Source organism: Oncorhynchus masou, chromosome 5 (assembly GCF_036934945.1).
Source record: "Oncorhynchus masou masou isolate Uvic2021 chromosome 5, UVic_Omas_1.1, whole genome shotgun sequence".
In the NCBI taxonomy this organism is placed as follows: domain Eukaryota; kingdom Metazoa; phylum Chordata; class Actinopteri; order Salmoniformes; family Salmonidae; genus Oncorhynchus; species Oncorhynchus masou.
Genome location: NC_088216.1, coordinates 72,052,568 through 72,074,222, shown reverse-complemented (window position 1 = coordinate 72,074,222; position 21,655 = coordinate 72,052,568). Strand labels below are relative to the sequence as shown.

The 21,655-nt window shown below is 41.1% G+C and overlaps 1 protein-coding gene across 4 annotated transcripts in view; it reads left to right on the top strand.

Moving 5' to 3' along the window:
- Positions 1-8,051: 8,051 nt before the first annotated feature.
- Positions 8,052-21,655, top strand: part of LOC135540208 (semaphorin-3F-like) — a 116,392-nt gene continuing 102,788 nt past the window's right edge. For all 4 annotated transcript variants that reach the window (XM_064966696.1, XM_064966695.1, XM_064966694.1 and 1 more), the window contains exons 1-2: positions 8,052-8,443; positions 12,080-12,233. In XM_064966696.1, coding sequence (XP_064822768.1) covers positions 12,116-12,233 — 118 coding nt within the window. In that variant the 5' untranslated portion in view covers positions 8,052-8,443; positions 12,080-12,115. The remainder of the gene's footprint in view (positions 8,444-12,079; positions 12,234-21,655) is intronic.

The following is a 21,655-nucleotide window of genomic DNA, read 5'->3' as shown; positions in this document are numbered from 1 at the left end:
AGTGACATCCATAACCTGAGCGGAAAGCAGATTGCATACCAGAGAGAAAACTACAGATATCAAGAAAGCCAATCAGTTGATTATTGACAAGTTTTTCAAACACTTTTGAGAAACAGGGAAAAATAGAAATATTCCTATAACATCATATGTTGTGAAATGTATCTTACTGGGAGGATTTCTGTATTTTGAAAGTTACATATCTTGAAAACTTGATTTTTGGGGTGGAATTTTCCTTTATTGAATCATGCAGGGTGACATCCAATGCTTGCAATCCATCCCAGTCCCACAGGCAGGCAATGCCCATGATGTCACGCCCTGACCATAGAGAGCCATTGTTTCTCTATGGTGTAGTAGGTCAGGGCGTGACTAGGGGGTGATCTAGTATATTCTATGTCTATGTTGTGTTCTAGTTTCTTTTTCAATGTTGGTGTTTTGTATGATTCCCAATTAGAGGCAGCTGGTAATCATTGTCTCTAATTTGGGATCATATTTACGTAGTTATTTTTGCCACCTGTATTTGTGGGATCTTGTTTATGTGTAGTTGCCTGTTATCACTCCATTGTCTTCACGTTTCGTTCATTCTTTATTGTTTTTGTGTGTTTCAGTTATTAAACATGTGGAAACCATATCACGCTGCACCTTGGTCCGATAATTCTTACGGTGAACGTGAAACCTGAGCAGGTTCTTCACTCTCCCTTTGGAATGCATTATATTCTGCAGAACACTAAAAACAACATCATACACCACGTAGATGTCAACAGCATCATTAAATCACCTCCCGGCAAGATTTTATCCCAAATATTATAGTTCAGGCCCATTTGAAAACAGAGAGTCATTTTGGCTGCAAAATGTCTACAACTCATCTTGCATTTTGATCAAGCAGAAAAGCACAACTCACACATGGGCAGTGTGGGACTCGTTCTGACACCCCAAATGTTCTTCTTTCAGCAGAATGGATGAGGTGAGGAATGTAGAGATGGCTTTGCAGAACTCTCAGGCACATTTCTCATCTCAGACAGCAAATCCATTCTGCCCTCAGCCCCTACCTGAAGAGCTGAAGAGGAAGAAGTCAGTTTGAAGTCATCAGGGAGATCTTTTCCATTTGACCTCTGCCAAGTCACTTTGTAAAAGGACCTTTATGGAAGGCCAGAATACATTGTAGATTGAGGAGTATAGATTGAATTTAATGTCTTTTTATGTGTGAAAACTTGAGAAACTTTATACAGTTTATTTTGACTCCATTGATTCAACTCCAGCACATCTAGCTAACTTCCCTAACTCATTGGCATGCTTAATTGGGAAATGAATGCATGACATTTAAAGGGATGAGATTGAAGAATACAATTATAAAGCAGGTAGGAAAGGACAGTGAAAATAATGAGTCTCCTTTTTGAAAATTAACAGCAGTAACTTAATTAATGCATTGGATTCTATCAGTTTGAATGGAGGAGGAAATTAACCATATTAATGATCATTTCCTAAGCTCTGTAAAATAAATTACATCAGTTGCCCTCTGACAATTAATATTCAAATTATCATCACAAGTACATGACGAAGATAACATTGTTTTTTTTGGACATTTGCAATGGGGTTATTAATCAGCACCTGTTAAAGTGTTCTTTGTGCTCTGTCATATTAGTGGAAGTGAAAGTCAAACATTAATTGGAAAGCGATGTGAATTATGTTTAATGGCTTTAAGGTCAACTTAGTATGTGGTGTCTGTCTTTATGGCCATAGAGTTGGCCAACTGGACATATACAACACGTGCATTACCAGTGATTTGCAATAGGTATTCATTTGTCTGTTTCTTCTTGCATGAAGTTCCAATAATACATTTAAAAAAACGTATACTTTTTCCCGCTTGTGGATTGATCAAGCATTTAAATCCTTGGAATATAGAACACATATTATTAGCAAGTGTGTAATGTTTTCCTCAGCCAAATCCTGTTGAATATTATCCTTCCACACGTCATGTGAGGGTGGCAGATGGTAAGTCTCTGGCTGTCGTTGGGAAATGGAAATAATACAAGCAGTTGATTAAAAGCAAATAAACACCCTCTAAATAGTGAGAGTCAAATATGGTGATATACAGTGAGCTCCAAAAGTGTTGTGACAATGTAACATTTTTTGTTGTTTTGGCTCTGATCTCCAAAACTTTGAAGGTGAAATTATACAATGACTATGAGGTTAAAGTGCAGACTGTCAGCTTTAATTTGAGGGTATTTTCATCCATATCATTTGAAACAGTTTAGAAATTACAGCACTTTCTGTACTTTCCCCCCATTTTAGGGGACCAAACGTATTGCTCCCAGACAGACTAAATCACTTTTTTGCTCGCTTTGAGGACAATATAGTGCCACTGACACGGCCCGCTACCAAAACCTGTGGGCTCTCCTCCACTGCAGCCGACGTGAGTAAAACATTTAAACGTGTTAACCCTCGCAAGGCTGCAGGCCCAGACGGCATCCCCAGCCGTGTCCTCGGAGTATGCGCAGACCAGCTGGCTGATGTGTTTACGGACATATTCAATCAATCCTTATCCCAGTCTGCTGTTCCCACATGCTTCAAGAGGGCCACCATTGTTCCTGTTTCCAAGAAAGCTAAGGTAACTGAGCTAAATGACTACCGCCCCGTAGCACTCACTTCCGTCATCATGAAGTGCTTTGAGAGACTAGTCAAGGACCATATCACCTCCACCCTACCTGACACCCTAGACCCACTCCAATTTGCTTACCGCCCCAATAGGTCCACAGACGACGCAATCGCAACCACACTGCAAACTGCCTTAACCCATCTGGACAAGAGGAATACCTATGTGAGAATGATGTTCATCGACTACAGCTCAGCATTTAACACCTTAGTACCCTCCAAACTCGTCATCAAGCTCGAGCCCCATTTTCTCGACCCCGCCCTGTGCAACTGGGTACTGGACTTCCTGACGGGCCGCCCCAAGGTGGTGAGGGTAGGTAACAACATCTCCACCTCGTTGATCCTCAACACTGGGGCCCCGCAAGGGTGCGTTCTGAGCCCTCTCCTGTACTCCCTGTTCACCCACGACTGCGTGGCCATGCACGCCTCCAACTCATCAAGTTTGCGGACGACTACAGTGGTAGGCTTGATTACCAACAACGAATGGACGGCCTACAGGGAGGAGGTGAGGGCCCTCGGAGTGTGGTGTCAGGAAAATAACCTCACACTCAACGTCAACAAAACAAAGGAGATGATTGTGGACTTCAGGAAAAAGCAGAGGGAGCACCCCCCTATCCACATCAATGGGACAGTAGTGGAGAGGGTCGTAAGTTTTAAGTTCCTCGGCATACACATCACGGACAAACTGAATTGGTCCACCCACGCAGACAGTGTTTTGAAGAAGGCGCAGCAGCGCCTCTTCAACCTCAGGAGGCTGAAGAAATTCAGCTTGTCACCAAAAGCACTCACAAACTTCTACAGATGCACAATCGATAGCATCCTGTCAGGCTGTATCACTGCCTGGTACGGCAACTGCTCTGCCCACAACTGTAAGGCTCTCCTGGGGGTAGTGAGGTCTGCACAACGCATCACCGGGGGCAAACTACCTGCCCTCCAGGACACCTACACCACCTGATGTCACAGGAAGGCCATAAAGATCATCAAGGACAACAACCACCAAAGCCACTGCCTGTTCACCCCACTATCATCCAGAAGGCAAGGTCAGTACAGGTGCATCAAATCAGGGACCGAGAGACTGAAAAACAGCTTCTATCTCAAGGCTGTTAAACAGCCACCACTAACATTACTCATCTCATATGTATATACTGTACTCTATACCATCTACTGCATCTTGCCTATGCAATTCTGTACCATCACTCATTCATATATCTTTATGTACATATTCTTTATCCCTTTACACTTGTGTGTATAAGAGCGTCTGCCAAATGACTTAAATGTAAATGTAAATGTAGTAGTTGTGGATTTGTTAGGTTAGATTACTCATTGGTGATTATTGCATTGTCGGAACTAGAAGCACAAGCATTTCGCTACACTTGCATTAACATCTGACAAATAAAATTTGATTCAATTTGACCAAAAGTATTGGGACAAATTCACTTATACAGTATGTGTATTAAAGTAGTCAAAAGTTTAGCACTTGGTCTCATATTCCTAGCACGCAATGATTACATCAATCTTGTTACTCTAAAAACGTATTGGATGCATTTGTTGTTTGTTTTGCTTGTGTTTCAGATTATTTTCTGCCCAATATTAATGTGAATGTATTGTGTCATTTTGGAGTCACTTTTATTGTAAATAAGAATAGATCATGTTTCTAAACACTTCTACATTAATGTGGATGCTACCATTATTTGGATAATCCTGAATGAATCGTGAATAATGATGAGTGAGAAAGTTGCAGATGCAAAAATATCATACCCCCAAAAAATGCTAACCTCAAATGTTATTGTGATGGTAAGATGGCATGTCTTGGGGGTCTGACATTTCTGCATCTGTACCTTTCCCAATATGGATGAAAATACCCTCAAATTAAAGCTGATAGTCTTTACTTTAACTTCATAGTCATTGTATCATTTCAAATTCCAAGAGAAGAGATACAGTAATAAAAAGACAACTGGGGGATTTTGAGTCATTCCCATTCCAAAGTGCTGAAAACAAAGATGTTAGAGTGACGTTTTGTAACATCTTTTTCACATCATTACAGTTTCAACATCTAGTTTTTCACAATGGAATAATGCAGATTTATGTGCTATAGAAACAATAATGGGGCACAAAATAGTGAGTGTACAAAATATCAAGAATGCCTATCTTTCCATGACATAGACTGACCAGGTGAATCCAGGTGAAAGCTATGAACCCTTATTTGTCACTTGTTAAATCCACTTCAATCAGTGTAGATGAAGGGGAGGAGACAGGTTAAATAAGGATTTTATGCCTTGAGACAATTGATACATGGATTGTGTATGTGTGGTATTCAGAGGGTGAATGGGCAAGACTAGTTGTAAGTGCCTTTCAATGGGGCATGGTAGTAGGTGCCTGGTGCACCGGTTCGAGTGTCAGGAACTGCAACACTGCTAGGTTTTTCACACACGACTGTTTCCTGTTTGTATGGTCCACCACACAAAGGACATCCAGCCAATTTGACACAACTGTGGGAAGGATTGGAGTCAAGGGGGGGGGGTTTCAACTCAATATTAGGAATACTCAGTGTAGATCATTTCTGTTCCATAAGCAAGTCTCTGATGTGCATTTGCTAGCAACTGAAAGGAGCCATTCAAAGGACAATGTAGAATATAAGGTCATATTTTCAGTTTGTCTCAGCTATTATTGTAACAGGAGGATACTCCTGTTGTTTTTTATGAAATACTGCCTACAGGCTACTCTAGGCCTACAGACCTAAGGCAAATCTTCCAAAAGTCTGGCGTTTGCCACAATATCCTTTATCTGTATTTTAACTTTATTGTTGTTGATGTACAGTATTGCATGGTGTATGCCTTCCTACTATGTAGTTAGTGCTTGTCTCTCTTCATTTGTGTCCATATACCACATTCCAACATCAAAGAAAGTGATCAGGAAAACAAAGACCAAGATTGTTTTGCAGTCAGTTAGTCAGGTACAGTATGTTCCAACATACAGTAAGAAAGTATGGGATTGGTGACCTGCCCATGGGACGGTTGAGCTAATGTGCACTAATGTGATTAGCATGAAGTTGTAAGTAACAATAACATTTCCCAGGACATATACATATCTGATATGGGCAGAAAGCTTAAATTCTTGTTAATCTAACTGCACTGTCCAATTTACAGTAGCTATTACAGTGAAATAATACCATGCTATTGTTTGAGGAGAGTGCACAGTTATGAACTTGAAAATGTATCGATAAACCAATTAGGCACATTTGGGCAGACTTGATACAACATTTTGAGCAGAAATGCAATGGTTCATTGGATCAGTCTAAAACTGTGCACATACACTGCTAAATTGCACCTAAACTGGAATAACACATTGTGGCCTTTGTCCTGCATTTCAAAGATGATGGAACAAAACAACAACAATAAATAATCCATGTTTTTTTCTTTGTATTATCTTTTACCAGATCTAATGTGTTATATTCTCCTACATTAATTTCACATTTACACAAACTTCAAAGTGTTTCCTTTCAAATGGTATCAAGAATATGCATATCCTTGCTTCTGGTCCTGAGCTACAGGTAGTTAGATTTGGGTGTGTCATTTTAGGCAAAAATTGAAAAAAATAATCTTAAGAGGTTAAAAAATTGCTGATATTTTCTCATCATATCGTTATCCTAAGGACTAGGCAGTCAGCCCTGTGGGCAGGTAAGGTCTACACCTAGGCCCATACAATGTGTAGGCTACAACACTGTAATTACAGTAGCTGACTAGCTGCTTATGTAGGATAACATAAGGTCATATGATATACAGTGCATTCGGTATAAATATTCAGACCCCTTCCACTTTTCCACGTTTTGTTACGTTTGTTACGCCTTATTCTAAAATGGATAAAATATTATTCATTAATCTACACACAATGCCCCATAATGACAAAGAAAAAAACAGGTTTTTAGAAAATGTTGCTTATTTATTAAAAATAAAAAACTGAAATATCTTACATACACGTATTCAGACCCTTTGCTATGAGACTTGCAATTGAGCTCAGGTGCATCCAGTTTCCATTGATCATCCTTGAGATGTTTCTACAACTTGATTGGAGTCCACCTGTGGTAAATTCAATTGGTTGGACATGATTTGAAAAGGCACACACCTGTCCATATAAGGTCCCACAGCGACAGTGCATGTCAGAGCAAAAACGAAGCCATGAGATTGAAGGAGGCACTGATCTGGGGAAGGGTACCTAAAAATGTCTGTATCATTGAAGGTCCTCAAGAACACAATGGCCTCCATCATTCTTAAATGGCAGTTGGAACCACCAAGACTCTTCCTAGAGCTGGCCACTCGGCCAAACTGAGCAATCGGGGGAGAAGGGCCTTGGTCAGGGAGGTGACCAAGAACCTGATAGACAAGAACCCAATAGAGCTTCAGAGTTTCTCTGTGGCAATGGGAGAACCTTCCAGAGGGACAACCATCTCTGCAGCACTCCACCAATCAAGTATTTATGCTAGAGTGGCCAGATGGTAGCCACTCCTCAGTAAAAGGTACATGACAGCCCTCTTGGAGTTTGCCAAAAGTCACCTAAAGGACTCTCAGACCATGAAGGTTCACCTTACAACAGGACAATGACCCTAAGCACACAGCCAAGACAACACAGGAGTGGCTTTGAGACAAGTCTCTGAATGTCCTTGAGTGCTCCAGCCAGAGCCTGGACTTGAACCGGATCAAACATCTCTGTGGAGACCTGAAAATAGTTGTGCAGCAACACTCCCCATCCATCTGACAGAGCTTGAGAGGATCTGTAGAGAAGAATGGGAGAAACTCCCCAAATACAGGTGTGCAAAGCTTGTAGTGTCATAGCCTAGAAGACTATTTAAAATATATATATATATATATATATTTTAAACTTTATTTAACTAGGCAAGTCAATTAAGAACAAATTATTATTTACAAAGACAGCTGTAATCGCTGCAAAAGGTGCTTAAACAAAGTACTGAGTCTGAATACTTATGTAAATGTGATATTTTAGTATATAATTTTCTAAAAGTTTTCAAAAATGTCTAAAAACCTGTTTTCATTAATGGCATTGTGTGTAGATTGATGAGAGGGGAAAACGATTCAGTCCATTATAGAATAAGGCTGTTACATAATGAACTGTGTAAAAAAGTCAAGGGGTCTGAATACTTTGCGAATGTGGGAACAAATTATCAAAGCGCAAAGCGTTAAATGTGTGTGTGTTTTTAATAAATGTGGAGTCAATCTGGTTTGATGGATACTGATACTGTTGACCAATGAATCACCACAATAGTCCGGTCTGTCTATCAGACTGATTATCTAGAGGCGGGAGGAATGGGCGGCGGCAGCTAATGTACTTCCCTCCCCGTGGGTGTGTTTAACGCAAGTGTAGGCATTGCATCCACCTGCCAACGCGTTTCCCTAGCAGTCAGAAGCGAATACACTTTTACCAGGAACACTTTCTGCGTGTATAGACGAATTTCAGACAAAGAGGAATACTTAAAATTGTCTGTTTTCCGGGATCTGTCACATTGGACTTGTCACAACTTGTCATTAAACTTTCACAAAATTGATTTGGAGAGACGTTTTCAGCTGCTCCTCATGAGCATTGTACTGGGCAGCAATAAACACACCGGGCTCAGGTGTATCTCTAAAGACTGACCTGAACGGCACCCGGATCTTATACATTTTAAACTTGGAGACGAGAGACGAGAGGCGAAGGATTTCGTGGAATTCTGTTAGTTTTTTCGATGACTTGTAAGGTTGGACTTGGACTCAAAGTTATTTGTGGAGAGTAAAGTGACAATCAGGTAATTATTCATAACGTTAACGTACGAAAAAAAGATTGCAGTGCATTATAAATGTAGTACAGTGAATCATTACTGCAGTATGCTGCAAATACTGCGTCCAAAAATAAAACATGTTTAGTGTACTACAGTTATAACTGCAGTGTAACTATAGATAGAGTGCAATATAACTGCATGCAGTTCAACTGCGTCCAAAATACCACAGTCGACTGCAGTTACTGCACTTTTATTTTTGTAAGGGTAATGCTTTGCATTCAAACAGCCTACAATTTGCACACAACACTGACATTATTTACTGGTGGGTTACATTTGACATGTTGTTTCTCCAAAAGAGCTGTGACAAAATGGGTCTAATAAGTTCTGTACTGGCATACAACTGTTACATTTATTTTATTTTATTAGGTTAGCCTGTATGAAAAACAGCTTAATGTGGCTTGTTAAATTAGGCTTTTATAATGAACATTTGAATTTAAGTGTGACACCCAATGCTGGACACTTCGACTTTGTTATAAACGTGTATGCCATGTCATGTCAGTTTTACCATTTTTTTAAATGTAACCTTTCTTTAACTAGGCATGTCAGTCTTATTTACAATGAAGGCTTACCCCGGTCAAACCCAGACAACGCTGGGCCAATTGTGCTCAGCCCTATGGGACTCCCAAACACGGCCGGATGTGATACATCCTGGAATTGAACCAGGGACTGTAGTGTCGCCTTTTGCACTGAGATGCTATGCCTTAGACCACTGCGCCACTCGGGAGCCGTGCCATGCTTAAAATTAGTTTTCCTTTTTTTCTGTTCACTCATGTGCTGGAACAACTCACGTTACCAGCTGCAGATCTATCTGACAAATTACTAGCTTTATGTCGCACAACTCAACACAGGTAGTATTGATAATGAGTGTCTCCAGTTTTCAAAATAGCATAATATTTCAAAAGTTGTTCGCATTGATTCTGCAATAGCCTAGGTGTTTTCTTTTTAGAATAAACATACGTACGGGATTTAGTCATCCACAAAGTTGATTTTGTCTCTGGTAAAAGTGCACAAATCATTAGAAGCGCACACGTCTCTCTAAGAAAGCAATGTAGCATACCCACGCCCGAAAGACTGCAGAAAGTATGAAATCCTTCTCTTAGAATATGATCCTAAGAGCCCGCTGAATTGTCAAGCGCGGCAGCCGCTTGACCAAGCAGAAAGAGGGCGAGTGGCTCAAAGCGAGTTTTAATAGTGGTCTTTATCGTCTTTCGGCCAGTAAATCATGCTCAACGTGACAATTGTCTTGATTCACGATACAGCAATAAGTAAGGTTTGCTGTCAAAAACACATGCAAGTACTGAGAACAGACAATTAGGCAACACCTCGGATAAAATGCATTAACGAGGAACCGTCCAAAATTATATATTATTATAGGCTAGTTTGTCGACATTTGAACAAAAATGCTTATCTAATGTAAAAGTGATGACATGCCAATGAACCGATGGGGTGGGTGGGGGATGAGATGCCTTAATTAGGTGTCATGTTTATTATACATGTTCGATCCTTTGATGAGAACCATGCCAAGGCTACTGAGCGTCATTCCTATATTTAGCTCTAACGAATTTATGTTTATGTTTTCAAGTGTAGGCCCACGCTATTACACTGCTATTACACTTGTTGCACTTCAAGAACATAAAGAGGAAGACATTGGATCTGGACCTGTTAGATCATTTAATCAAATTAGAATTCCTAGGATATTGTACAAATGGAAAATCATGCACGGTCTGTGTGTGTGTGTGTGTGTGTGTGTGTGTGTGTGTGTGTGTGTGTGTGTGTGTGTGTGTGTGTGTGTGTGTGTGTGTGTATGCGCCTGCGTGTGTTGGTGTGTGTCTGTGTCTGTTTAAATGTTATTTGTAAATAGTTCATTGTTTAATTTAATTTTCTTGTGTGAAGGAATCGGACCATGACTCAGAATAAACAGCTGCCCAGTTAACAAATTGTCCACAAATAGCTGAGGTTTGAACAGCTGGTTATACTCATAAATCCACCCTAACCAACCAGTTTGGTTAAATGATCTCTTTTGAGCTGTAGGCTCTGGCCCCAGCTCTCCAGCAGTCTGCATGTTGTGTTTGTGGTTGAATTGCCCTTTACACTGTGCTCACTTGCAATCGCATGCAGAGTGGTTGTATAGCCGTCAAAATGTAAACGTTGTACATTGATTATGTGTATTCACTGAATCCAAGGTGCATGTGATGTCGTAGCACCCTGGGCTATGGGACCCAGAAACTGCCTGTTACAGCTAAAGTAATAGCGCTATAGCTCCTTGACTGTGGGAATCAGGAGAATGTGAAGGTTGACAGTGTTCATAAGAGCAGGGCACTGTATCTAGTAGATAGCATGAGCCTGTTGGCCAAGCCTGAACATCCATGGATCCGTGGTCTATTAACCACAGTGGCATCTGCGCTACACTGTTAAAGCCATGAAATAAGACTAATAATAATACTTACCCTAGATTTGAGTTTGGCAGTTTTTCAAGTCTAGGCAACACCATACTACCCTTAAAGGGGCAGTGCAGTCGAAACTTGATTTTCCTGCGTTTTATATATATATTTCCACACTACGAGGCTTGGAATAATACTGTGAATTTGTGAAAAAAAGAATAATTCCCTTTTAGTGTAAGAGTTGTTTGAAAAGACCACCAAACATTTCAGCTTGTTTGCAATTTTTTAAAAAATGGACCACCTGGTGAAATCACCAGGTGGTATAAGTTAATAGGCCAATACAGTAACAAAGAGAGTTTGCCCTCCTCTCTGCAATAACAGCCAGGTTTCATGTTACATATCCCTCCCATTAGCCTCGTCCAATTAGACCCCTCACTCAGGCCACGCCCAGACATTCTAGCAAAATTCTTGCTTGAAAAATAGCTTTTTTCTAAGAAGCTATTTTTGATTATTCTTTAACCATTTAATTGAAAACAATCACAGTAAGGTACATAATTGTTACCCAGGAATGATTTGATATTGAGATAAAAATGGCTGCAGTGGACCATTAATAAAGCATGCAGTATTCTGCTTACCCTCTATAACTTGAGTGTATTGCCCATTCCTTTTAGGTATGGCTCCATTGCTATATTTGATCACAATGTTATTACAGTTTCAATCAACAATCCCAGTGGTTCTGGTAAGACTCTGGTTGATTTTATCTTCAATACTGTATTCTATTTTGTAGAGGTGAGATTACACCAGTGACAAAAAAAAATCGCTCTGGATTGTGTGAAGACAAGGTATAACCTTACATTAGGTGACTACATAATTACAGAGTAGTGCACGGGGTTTGTGATCTTGAAAGAGGAATGTGTTTGGTGGGACTAGAAGATAACAGCATATTCTTGCACAAGAGGCAGGGAACAATGGAGGAGACAGCTTGATTTTTCCATCATTTTGTCTCGCATACATCAAGGTCAAATATGACTCTGGCCAAATTGAATTGGACTCTACTTTTCAAAGGTCCAATGGTCTGGGTGTAATCCTTAAACATCAGTGATGGAACATCAGATGTTCACAGCTCTCAATAAGGAAGCTATCATCGTAAATACCACTGTGTAATACTTTTAGCAGCTTAATGTTTTTAAATGTTTAATTGTTGACCTCTTCTTTCCTCCAGTGTTCTGATTGTTCTTTACCTGGAGGTTGGTTCACCATGCTGTTGGCAGGTCTGTGGACGGTCCACATGCTCCTGGTCCTGGTTGTTGGCGCTCTGTGCAATCACAACATCAACGACCCTCATGCTTCACCCCGCGTCTTCATCTCCTTCAAAGGTAAGAGGCAAACATCTCTGGTCTACCCCCTAGTGGTTTCTATCTGGAGTCTTGAATTCATGTAGCTCTCTCCTCTAATAGCTTCCTCCCGTTGTGTGGCGTCATTAAAAGAATCACCGCATTTTCTGTTTTCTACTGCTCTGCACTGTGTGTGCACCCTTTGTGTGACTGATGATATGATAATCAGATAAATGGGATGATTCTGGCCTTGATAAATGCTCTAGATTCCATAGGAAGAACCTACAGCATAGTCATGAGTCATGTTGCACCACAGATCCGTCATAGTGACCACTAACAAATCATGTGATTCTAATTTGCTTCCTCTCTTAAATATTCTGGCAGGGTCATTCTCAGCAACTGCTTCCACTTTACTATATTGAGCGAATAATTAAAAACACAAACGAAGGAGAAAAAAAAAATGAGGTTAACAAAGACAACAGTGTATTTTTTAGAGCAATTTTCCCTCTGATACAGAATGGTAGTTATAAGGTGTCCTTGAATCAACATTATTAGATTCTCTGGTGTTTTTGTAATGGAGAAGAAACAATCTAAAGGTGAAAGTGATGCATTAAAAAGACTTTGCCTGCAGCATTTTAGCATGTAATGATTACATTATCATGGTCATTATCAGATCAGGGGTCCCTCTACAGAATGACACATCTCAGGGCTTTGTTCATGCACTTCAGTGGCCATGTAGATGAGGTGGGGTAGGGCTTGGGGGTTGTGGGGTTTGGAGGGAGCGTGTAGCGGGTATTACTGAGATCAAATTGCCTGGTTCAACCAAGCAGAGCGCTGTTTGTCCCTAAGGTCTGTCCCTCTCTCCAATCTAGCCGGCGATTAGCAGCCGTAGCAGCGCTAAGGGACTGAGCAGTGCCCCAGTTTGCTTTGGTTTCCATTTCCCAGGACTCCTTGGCTGGCACAGTTCAATATTAAAGGTTCTTTCCCTCTTTAATCAAGGCAGATTAAACACATCACTGAACATGTATCCAGAGCTCAGCATTTCTTTCATTATTTTTCCCCCAAATATCAATATACCCAGTTCTCTAGTTGAATATCTTCAAATATATTGATTTTACTCAACTGCATCAACAAAGTTTTTTTTGTTCATTTTTCAGTTGATTATTTTTCTTAGAATTGTTTTTTTTTAAATATTCAAAAAATTCTCAGAAGTGTGTCGTTTGAAATTGTGGCCTGCTCTTTATATTAGCTGCAATACTTTTTTTGGCAAATCCAGCAGTATTGTTTGCTGATGAGCAGACACAGTGGAGAACATGGCTCTCTTGCTTACCTGTTTGTTTTGCTACCCTGTCATGATGCATTTCACAGTCTACTGACTCTGCTTTTCTCCTAAGCTCTGGAGAGAGCCTTTTCCCCCTTCAATATTGTGATTCACCCACTTAATTGCTTTTCTAGTACCTTGTAAACCTCACATTGACAAAGCAGCTGCACTTTCTACCTTGCATTATAGTGTTTTAATTATTCACTACAGTTTCAGGGATGCATTTTACTATTGACTGGCGATGTAGGTTATTTTTATAGATCGTACTTACTAACTAGATTTTTAGCAACAAGTTTGAGATTTCTCTTTATGGCACTCTTTGAGGTTTTGGGCATCAAAGGGTGCTATGGGCTATGGGCTTTGACCCAGCATAACATTTATATTGCAGTGGAGGCTCCCCAGAGGAGGAAGGGGAGGACCAACCTCCTGAGTGAATTTCATTAAAAAATGGTAAAACATTAAACAAGTTATCCTTTTTAGATTAAACTATACAAAATATATTCACATCACCAAATAATTGATTAAAACACACTTTTTTTGCAATGAAGGTCGACAGTAGCCTCAGCAGCAGTCTGTATCGTAGCACAACGGTCAAGCCGGAGAACAGATAGCTTTCGTCCTCCTCTGGGTACGTTGAGTTCAATACAAAGCCTAGGCAGCTCATGGGTCTCACACCCTTTCATAGACTTACACAGTAATTATGACAACTTCCGGAGGACGTCCTCCAATCTATCAGAGCTCTTGCAGCATGAACTGACATGTTGTCCACCCAATCAAAGGATCAGAGAATGAATCTAGTACTGAAAGCATGAGCTACAGCTAGCTAACACTACAGTGCATAAAATGTGGTGAGTAGTTGACTCAAAGAGAAAGACAAGTAGCGTAAAAGAGTGGGTGGTGGGTGGCGGGAAACAATGCAGATAGCCTGGTTAGCCAAGATGCTGGAGCACTGGTTGGTCGGCACAATTGAGATAGTATGTACATGAATGTATAGTTAAAGTGACTATGCATATATGGTAAACAGAGAGTAGCAGCAGCATAAAAGAGCGGTTGGGGCGGGGGGGGCACACAATGCAAATAGTACGGGTAGCCATTTGATTACCTGTTCAGGAGTCTTATAGCTTGGGGGTAAAAACTGTGGAGAAGCCTTTTTGTCCTAGACTTGGCACTCCGGTACCGCTTGCCATGAGGTAGTAGAGAGAACAGTCTATGACTGGGGTGGTTGGGGTCTTGGACCATTTTTAGGGACTTCCTCTGACACTGCGTAGTGTAGAGGTCCTGGATGGCAGGAAGCTTAGCCCCAGTGATGTACTGGGCCGTACGCACTACCCACTGTAGTGCCTTGCGGTCAGAGGCCGAGCATTTGCCGTTCCAGGCAGGGATGCAACCAGCCAGGATGCTCCCGATGTGGCAGCTGTAGAATCATTTGAGGATCTAAGGACCCATGACAAATCTTTTTAGTTTCCTGATGGGGAATAGGCTTCTTGGTGTGTTTGGTCCATTCTTGTTTGTTGTTGATGTGGACACCAAGGAACTCGAAGCTCTCAACCTGCTCCACTTCAGCCCCGTCGATGAGAATAGGGGCGTGCTCGTTCCTCCTTTTCCTGTAGTCCACAATCTTCTCCTTAGTCTTGGTTATGTTGAGGGATAGGTTGTTATTCTGACACCACCTGGCCAGGTCTCTGACCTTCTCCGTATAGGCTGTCTCGTCGTTGTCTGTGATCAGGTGATCTACCACTGTTGTGTCATCTGCAAACTTAATGATGGTGTTGGAGTCTTGCCTGGCCATACGGTCGTGGGTTCACTTACTTATCTAGCAAATGCTGCTAGCTAGTTTAGCCTACTCAAACACCCTGCTCAGAGGGATGCTATGTTAGCTAGCTGGCTATGACTATTCAACACAACACTGAAACTTTTCCAAGTCAAGTAAAGATTTTGGTTTGACTAATTGTTTGCCACCGGGCCCCGCCGGTGTATGTGCTAAACTGCTTACTGACTGTACACTGTAACGTTACTGCATGATTCTAGGTGGTTTACTAATGCATTAGTTATATTAGCTATGTTGAGTATGACGTTAGCTAATATGGTGATAATGATGTAGGCTGTGTGTAGAGGTTATGGTATGGTTTTTCGTCTGGTCACATACAGCTGATGTGTTGTGCATTGAAGTTTACAAGCAAAGGGATAAGGTGAGAGGAGTAGAGCGCATTGATGCAAGAAGGCATACAACGCGGCTTATATGAAAGTGACCTGTGTTTACTCTTGATCAGGGGTGTATTTATTCTGCCGGTTCTGTTAAAACTTTCTTAAATGGAAGCAAGCAGAATGAAACGGGAACAAACATACCTGAATTTGTCCAATAGAAACTCTTGTTTGCAACTGTTGGACTAATGATTACACCCTAGATCAGTTAAATACAGGCAAGAGTGTGCAAGACGGTATTGAATGTGTGCACCTACGTTTTAAACTTTAATTCATAACCTAGTTTGTAGCAACCTCATCATGGTTTTAGGAAAATTGTAATATCTTGTAGTAGCCTTAACCTATCGCTGTTACATTGAACTGTGTGAATGGAATATGAATTACAGTCATCCAATATACCGTCCTCCCTCATCTTAAACTGCATCGACTGCCGGTGTTATATTGATATACTTTTATGTATAATATGCTCATTATGAAAGTGCCGTATAATGGTGCCGTATCATATTAAACGTACCCCAAATTAAAAACATTAAGCTGACATCCCTTCTTGGTTATTTAATGGTCTGGTCTCTAACTATTGTGAGGTTGGTTGCTTGCCAAAACCTGCTTACTCTGCTGCTCCCGAGAAGCGCTAAGGACCGTGACCTTGTACACAAGGGGCCCTCACTTCCCCATTAAACAGGTCGTACCTACGTGGAGAGTAAGTCGAGAACCTCTTAATTGTTTTTTTCTTTCTACTTTAGTGAAATGCTTCCCCAGGGAACTTCACCTACAGATGCAGGCTCTTAATTTGATCACTCTTTTGTTGCTGAGAATTTTCCTCCACTTAAGGAAATGCAGATGAGCTTCGTGATTTACATAAATTCACAGAAAACCAGCACTAACACACGGTTATATTAACATGATTGCACTTTTCATGTAGCCTACTTTTATCCAGCTAATCGCTTAACCACCCATCAAGCAACATTATGGACTACATGTTCAAATTCTGTTGCTGCAGGATTATTTTGCTACGACAATACTGGTGGAATAAAGATCCTACATCTCTATGATGCAGTCTGGTCTGGCCTACTGACTGAGTGTCAATTATATGCAGCCAAATGTGGAGCATGAAGCTCTGCTTTTGTAAATAAGAAAACGTTCAGCATTTGTATGTCTCAAGATATTCACTCTAAAACTTGAATGTTAGGTTTACATATTGCACAAACGGTATGTTTTGGAGCTAAATGGTTTGAACCACAATAGTGAGGATATTTCAAGTCTAGCCATCATCTGTAGCCAGTGAAAGCATGAGGTAAGAGCCTTGAAAGGGTAGACTTCGGTCAGGCTTATCACTGTCTCCTGCCCTGCACGATCACAGCCAGGGTGAAGGACTTTGATAGCCAGAGCTGTGAAGTCCGCTTCAGTTAGGAAAGCTAATAGGAATCTGTGTAATCAATACCTCACAGCTCATTTAAATGGCCAACCTAACTTAGGCATAAAGAGAAGTGAGTCGCCATAGATAATCAATTGCACTCTATGGGGGTAGCTCAGACAAGACTGCTGTCGCCAACAATCCCCAAGAGGGGAATGTCTCCGCCCGTCTACCCCCATAAGTCAGACCTGGAGAACTGGAGAATACAGTGAATTATACTTAACAAAAATATAAATGCAACATGTAAAGTGTTCATGAGCTGAAATAAAATATCTCAGAAATGTTCCATACACATAAAACAATTATTTCTCTCAAATCTTGTGCACACATTTGTTTACATCCCTGTTAGTGAGCATTTCTTCTTTGCCAAGATAATCCATCCACCTGACAGGTGTGGTATATCAATAAGCTGATTAAACAGCGTGATCATCAAATAAAATCAAATAAAATTGTATTTGTCACATACACATCAAATCAAATCAAATATATTTATAAAGCCATTCTTAAATCAGCTGATATCTCAAAGTGCTAAACAGAAACCCAGCCTAAAACCCCAAACAGCAAGCAAGGCAGGTGTAGAAGCACGGTGGCTAGGAAAAACTCCCTAGAAATGCCAGAACCTAGGAAGAAACCTAGAGAGGAACCAGGCTATGAGGGGTGGCCAGTCCTCTTCTGGCTGTGCCAGGTGGAGATTATAACAGAACATGGCCAAGATGTTCAAATGTTCATAGATGACCAACAGGGTCAAATAATAATAATAATCACAGTGGTTGTCGAGGGTGCAACACATGGTTAGCAGATGTTAATGCGAGTGTAGCGAAATGCTTGTGCTTCTAGTTCCGACCATGCTGTAATATCTAACAAGTAATCTAACAATTTCACAACAACCACCTTACACACAAGTGTAAAACGAATATGTACATAAAGATATATGAATGAACGTCCGACCGGCCTCACAACCACAGACCACATGTATGGCATCGTGTGAGGGCGAGCGGTTTGCTGATGTTAACTTGTGAATTGAGTGCCCCATGGTGGCGGTGGGGTTATGGTATGGGCAGGCATAAGCTACAGACAACAAACACAATTGCATTTTATTGATGCCAATTTGAATGCACAGAGATACCGTGACGAGATTATGAGGCCCATTGTCATGCCATTCATCCGCTGCCATCACCTCATGTTTCAGCATGTCGCTAGGATCTATATACAATTCCTGGAAGCTGAACATTTCCCCGTTCTTCCATGGCCTGCATACTCACCAGACGTGTCACCCATTGAGAATGTTTGGGATGCTCTGGATCGATATGTACGAGAGTGTGTTCCAGTTCCTACCAATATCCAACAACTTATCACAGCCATTGAAGAGGAGTGGGACAACAGGCCACAAACAACAACCTGATCAACTCCATGCGAAGGAGACAGACTGGTTTTCTTATCCACAACCCTACTTTTTTTAGAAGGTATCTGTGACCAACAGATGCATATTTGTATTCCCAGTCCTGTGATATCCATAGATTACGGCCTAATTTATTAAATTAAATTAACTGATTTCCTTATATGAACTGGCACCAAATAAAGTGACTTTTTTCACATTTTGTTATATTACAGCCTTATTCTAAAATGGATAAATACAAATTGCTTCAATCTACACACAGTACCCCATAATGACAAAGCGAAAACAGGTTTTTAGAATTTTTTGCCAAAAACCCCCTTACAAGTATTCAGACCCTTTGCTATGAGACTCGAAATTGATCTCAGGTGCATCCTGTATCCATTGATCATCCTTGAGATGTTTCTACAATCTGCATTGAAGTCCACCTGTGGTAAATTCTATTGACTGGACATGATTTGGAAAGGCACACACCTGTCTATATACAGTTAACAGTGCATTTCAGAGCAAAAACCAAGCCATGAGGTCGACGGAATTGTCGTCGAGGCCCAGATCTGGGGAAGGGTACCAAAAATGTCTGCAGCATTGAAGGTCCCCAGGAACACAGAGGCCTCCATCATTCTTAAATGGAAGAAGTTTGGAACCACCAATAATCTTCCTAGAGCTGGCCCCTTGGCCAAATTGAGCAATCGGGGAAGAAGGGTCTTGGACAGGGAATTGACCAAGAACCCGATGGTCACTCTGACAGAGCTCCAGAGTTCCTCTGTGGTGATGGGAGAACCTTCCAGAAGGACAAACATCTCTTCAGCACTCCACCAATCAGGCCTTTATGGTAGAGTGGCCAGACGGAAGCCAAAAGGCACCTAAAGGACTCTCAGACCATGAGAAACAAGTTTCTCTGGTCTGATGAAACCTAGATTGAACACTTTGGCCTGTATGCCAAGCGTCATGTCTGGAGGAAACCTCGCACCATCCCTACGATGATGCATGGTGGTGGTATCATTATGCTGTCGGTATGCTTTTCAGTGGCAGGGACTGGGAGACTAGACAGGATCGAGGCAAAGATGAACGGAGCAAAGTACAGAGATCCTTAATCAAAACCTGCTCCAGAGCGTTCAGGACCTCAGACTGGGACAAAGTTTCACTTTACAACAGGACAATGACCCGAAGCACACAGCCAAGACAACACAGGAGGGGTTTTAGGACAAATCTCTGAATGTACTTGAGTGGTCTAGCCAGACCCTGGACTTGAACCTTGATCGAACATCGCTGGAGAGACCTGAAAATAGCTGTGCAGTGACGCTCCCCATCCAACCTGACAGAGCTTGAGAGGATCTGCAGAGAAGAATAGGAGAAACTCTCCAAATACATGTGTGCCAAGCTTGTAGTGTCATACCCAAGAACACTTGAGGCTGTAATTGCTGCCAAAGGTGCTTCAATAAAGGAATGAGTAAATGGTCTGAAAACTTATGTAAATGTGATATTTTATTTTTAGAAATTTGCTAAAAAAATCTAAAAATCTTTTTTTTGCTTTGTCATTATGGGGTATTGTGTGTAGATTGATGAGGAAAAATACAGTTTAATAAATTTTAGAATAAGGCTGTAATGTAATAAAATGTGTAAGAGGTCAAGGGGTCTGAATACTTTCCAAATGCACTGTATGTAATACATTCAGTGTAAAGGCATTATTCTAGATTTGTTTTTTTTTGGAGAAAATTAAGATAAACCAAAGCCCTCCACTACTAAAGTGAAAGCCAATGAATTGCCATGCAAAAGTATTGTTTGAGAGAATACAGGCCTCCAACATGACAACTAATAAGTGATTGTTTATATGTAAGGCTCCTTGTAAATCCATTTACAGCAGATTGCAACAGATTCAGCCCTATCTGTGTTGTTTCACAGATTACCCATGTTGAAATGCAGATTGACAATACCCATGGAGAATGACAAATCATTTTTACAAACAAATGCACTGATAGGCATTGCTCCAGCGATTCTTCTCCATCTTGGTATAGAATTCCCCTGCATTACAGATGAGCGTAACCCTACTTTGTTGGCTCATATCCCCCCTCTGACATAATGTAATAATACTATTTATGACACTAGTAGCAATATATGCTGTTTAGCAGACGCTTTTATACAAAGAGGTATGCGTGCATATGTTTCTTTTAGGTATGAGTGGGCCCTGGAATTGAACCCACGAGCCTGGCGTTGCATCCACCATGCTATACTAACTGAGCTACAGAGACATGTTATTGTTCATCCATTATGGAGTGATCCTTGCTTATGGCTCAGCGTTTTGAAGTTTTAACCCGCACATGAACCCTGGCTACAGCTGTGCTGTTTAATACGTAGCTTACTATGACTCACTGAATACTCATTGTAGTCAAATAGAACGTCAGCTTTTGTTTATTGTTATTGTAAAACCATTGCATATGCTGTATGCATAGGTTTACAGAAAGTGTGAGTTGTGAATAAAAGCCATTAGTGTCTATATTATCTCAGCAAGGCCTCGAGGACACAGGCTCTTTACATTTGTCTGCTAATACAAGGTAAACTTAAGGTGAGAATATAGAAAGGGACAGGGTCAAGAGGTACCACAGTTGTAAATAACATGACAGGACCTGGGCTAGGTGGTGATGACATGTCCCTCCCCCGCAACCACCTCCACAGAGATGTACTGACAAGACCATGGTGTACACATTGGTATGTATATTAACATATCATTGGTTGTGTTTGCTGTTTCTAGCTTCCTGTTAACTGCAATATTTTTGAAGTTATCTACCTATCTACCTCTACACACAGTCTCCCTCTCACCTTTTCCCTGGCGGGGTTAATGGAATTTGAAACAGTTGCTCTCAAGTGTAGTAGGAGTTATGGGGTATGGTGGGAATGCTTGGGAATGCTGTGACATCACATGGGATTACTCCCTTTTTGGCATCCAGGACCAAATCCACGAAGAGGAGCAGGAATGTTGGTCACTGTGACCACTGTGGTTGGTATCGGGAATACCATTGGTACGTGTCTTAGAGCAGGAGGAAGCTACACTGACTGACCACCGTGGTTGAGATCGGGAATACCATTGCTAGGTGTCTCAGAGCAGGAGGAAGCTTCACTGACTGACCACCGTGGTT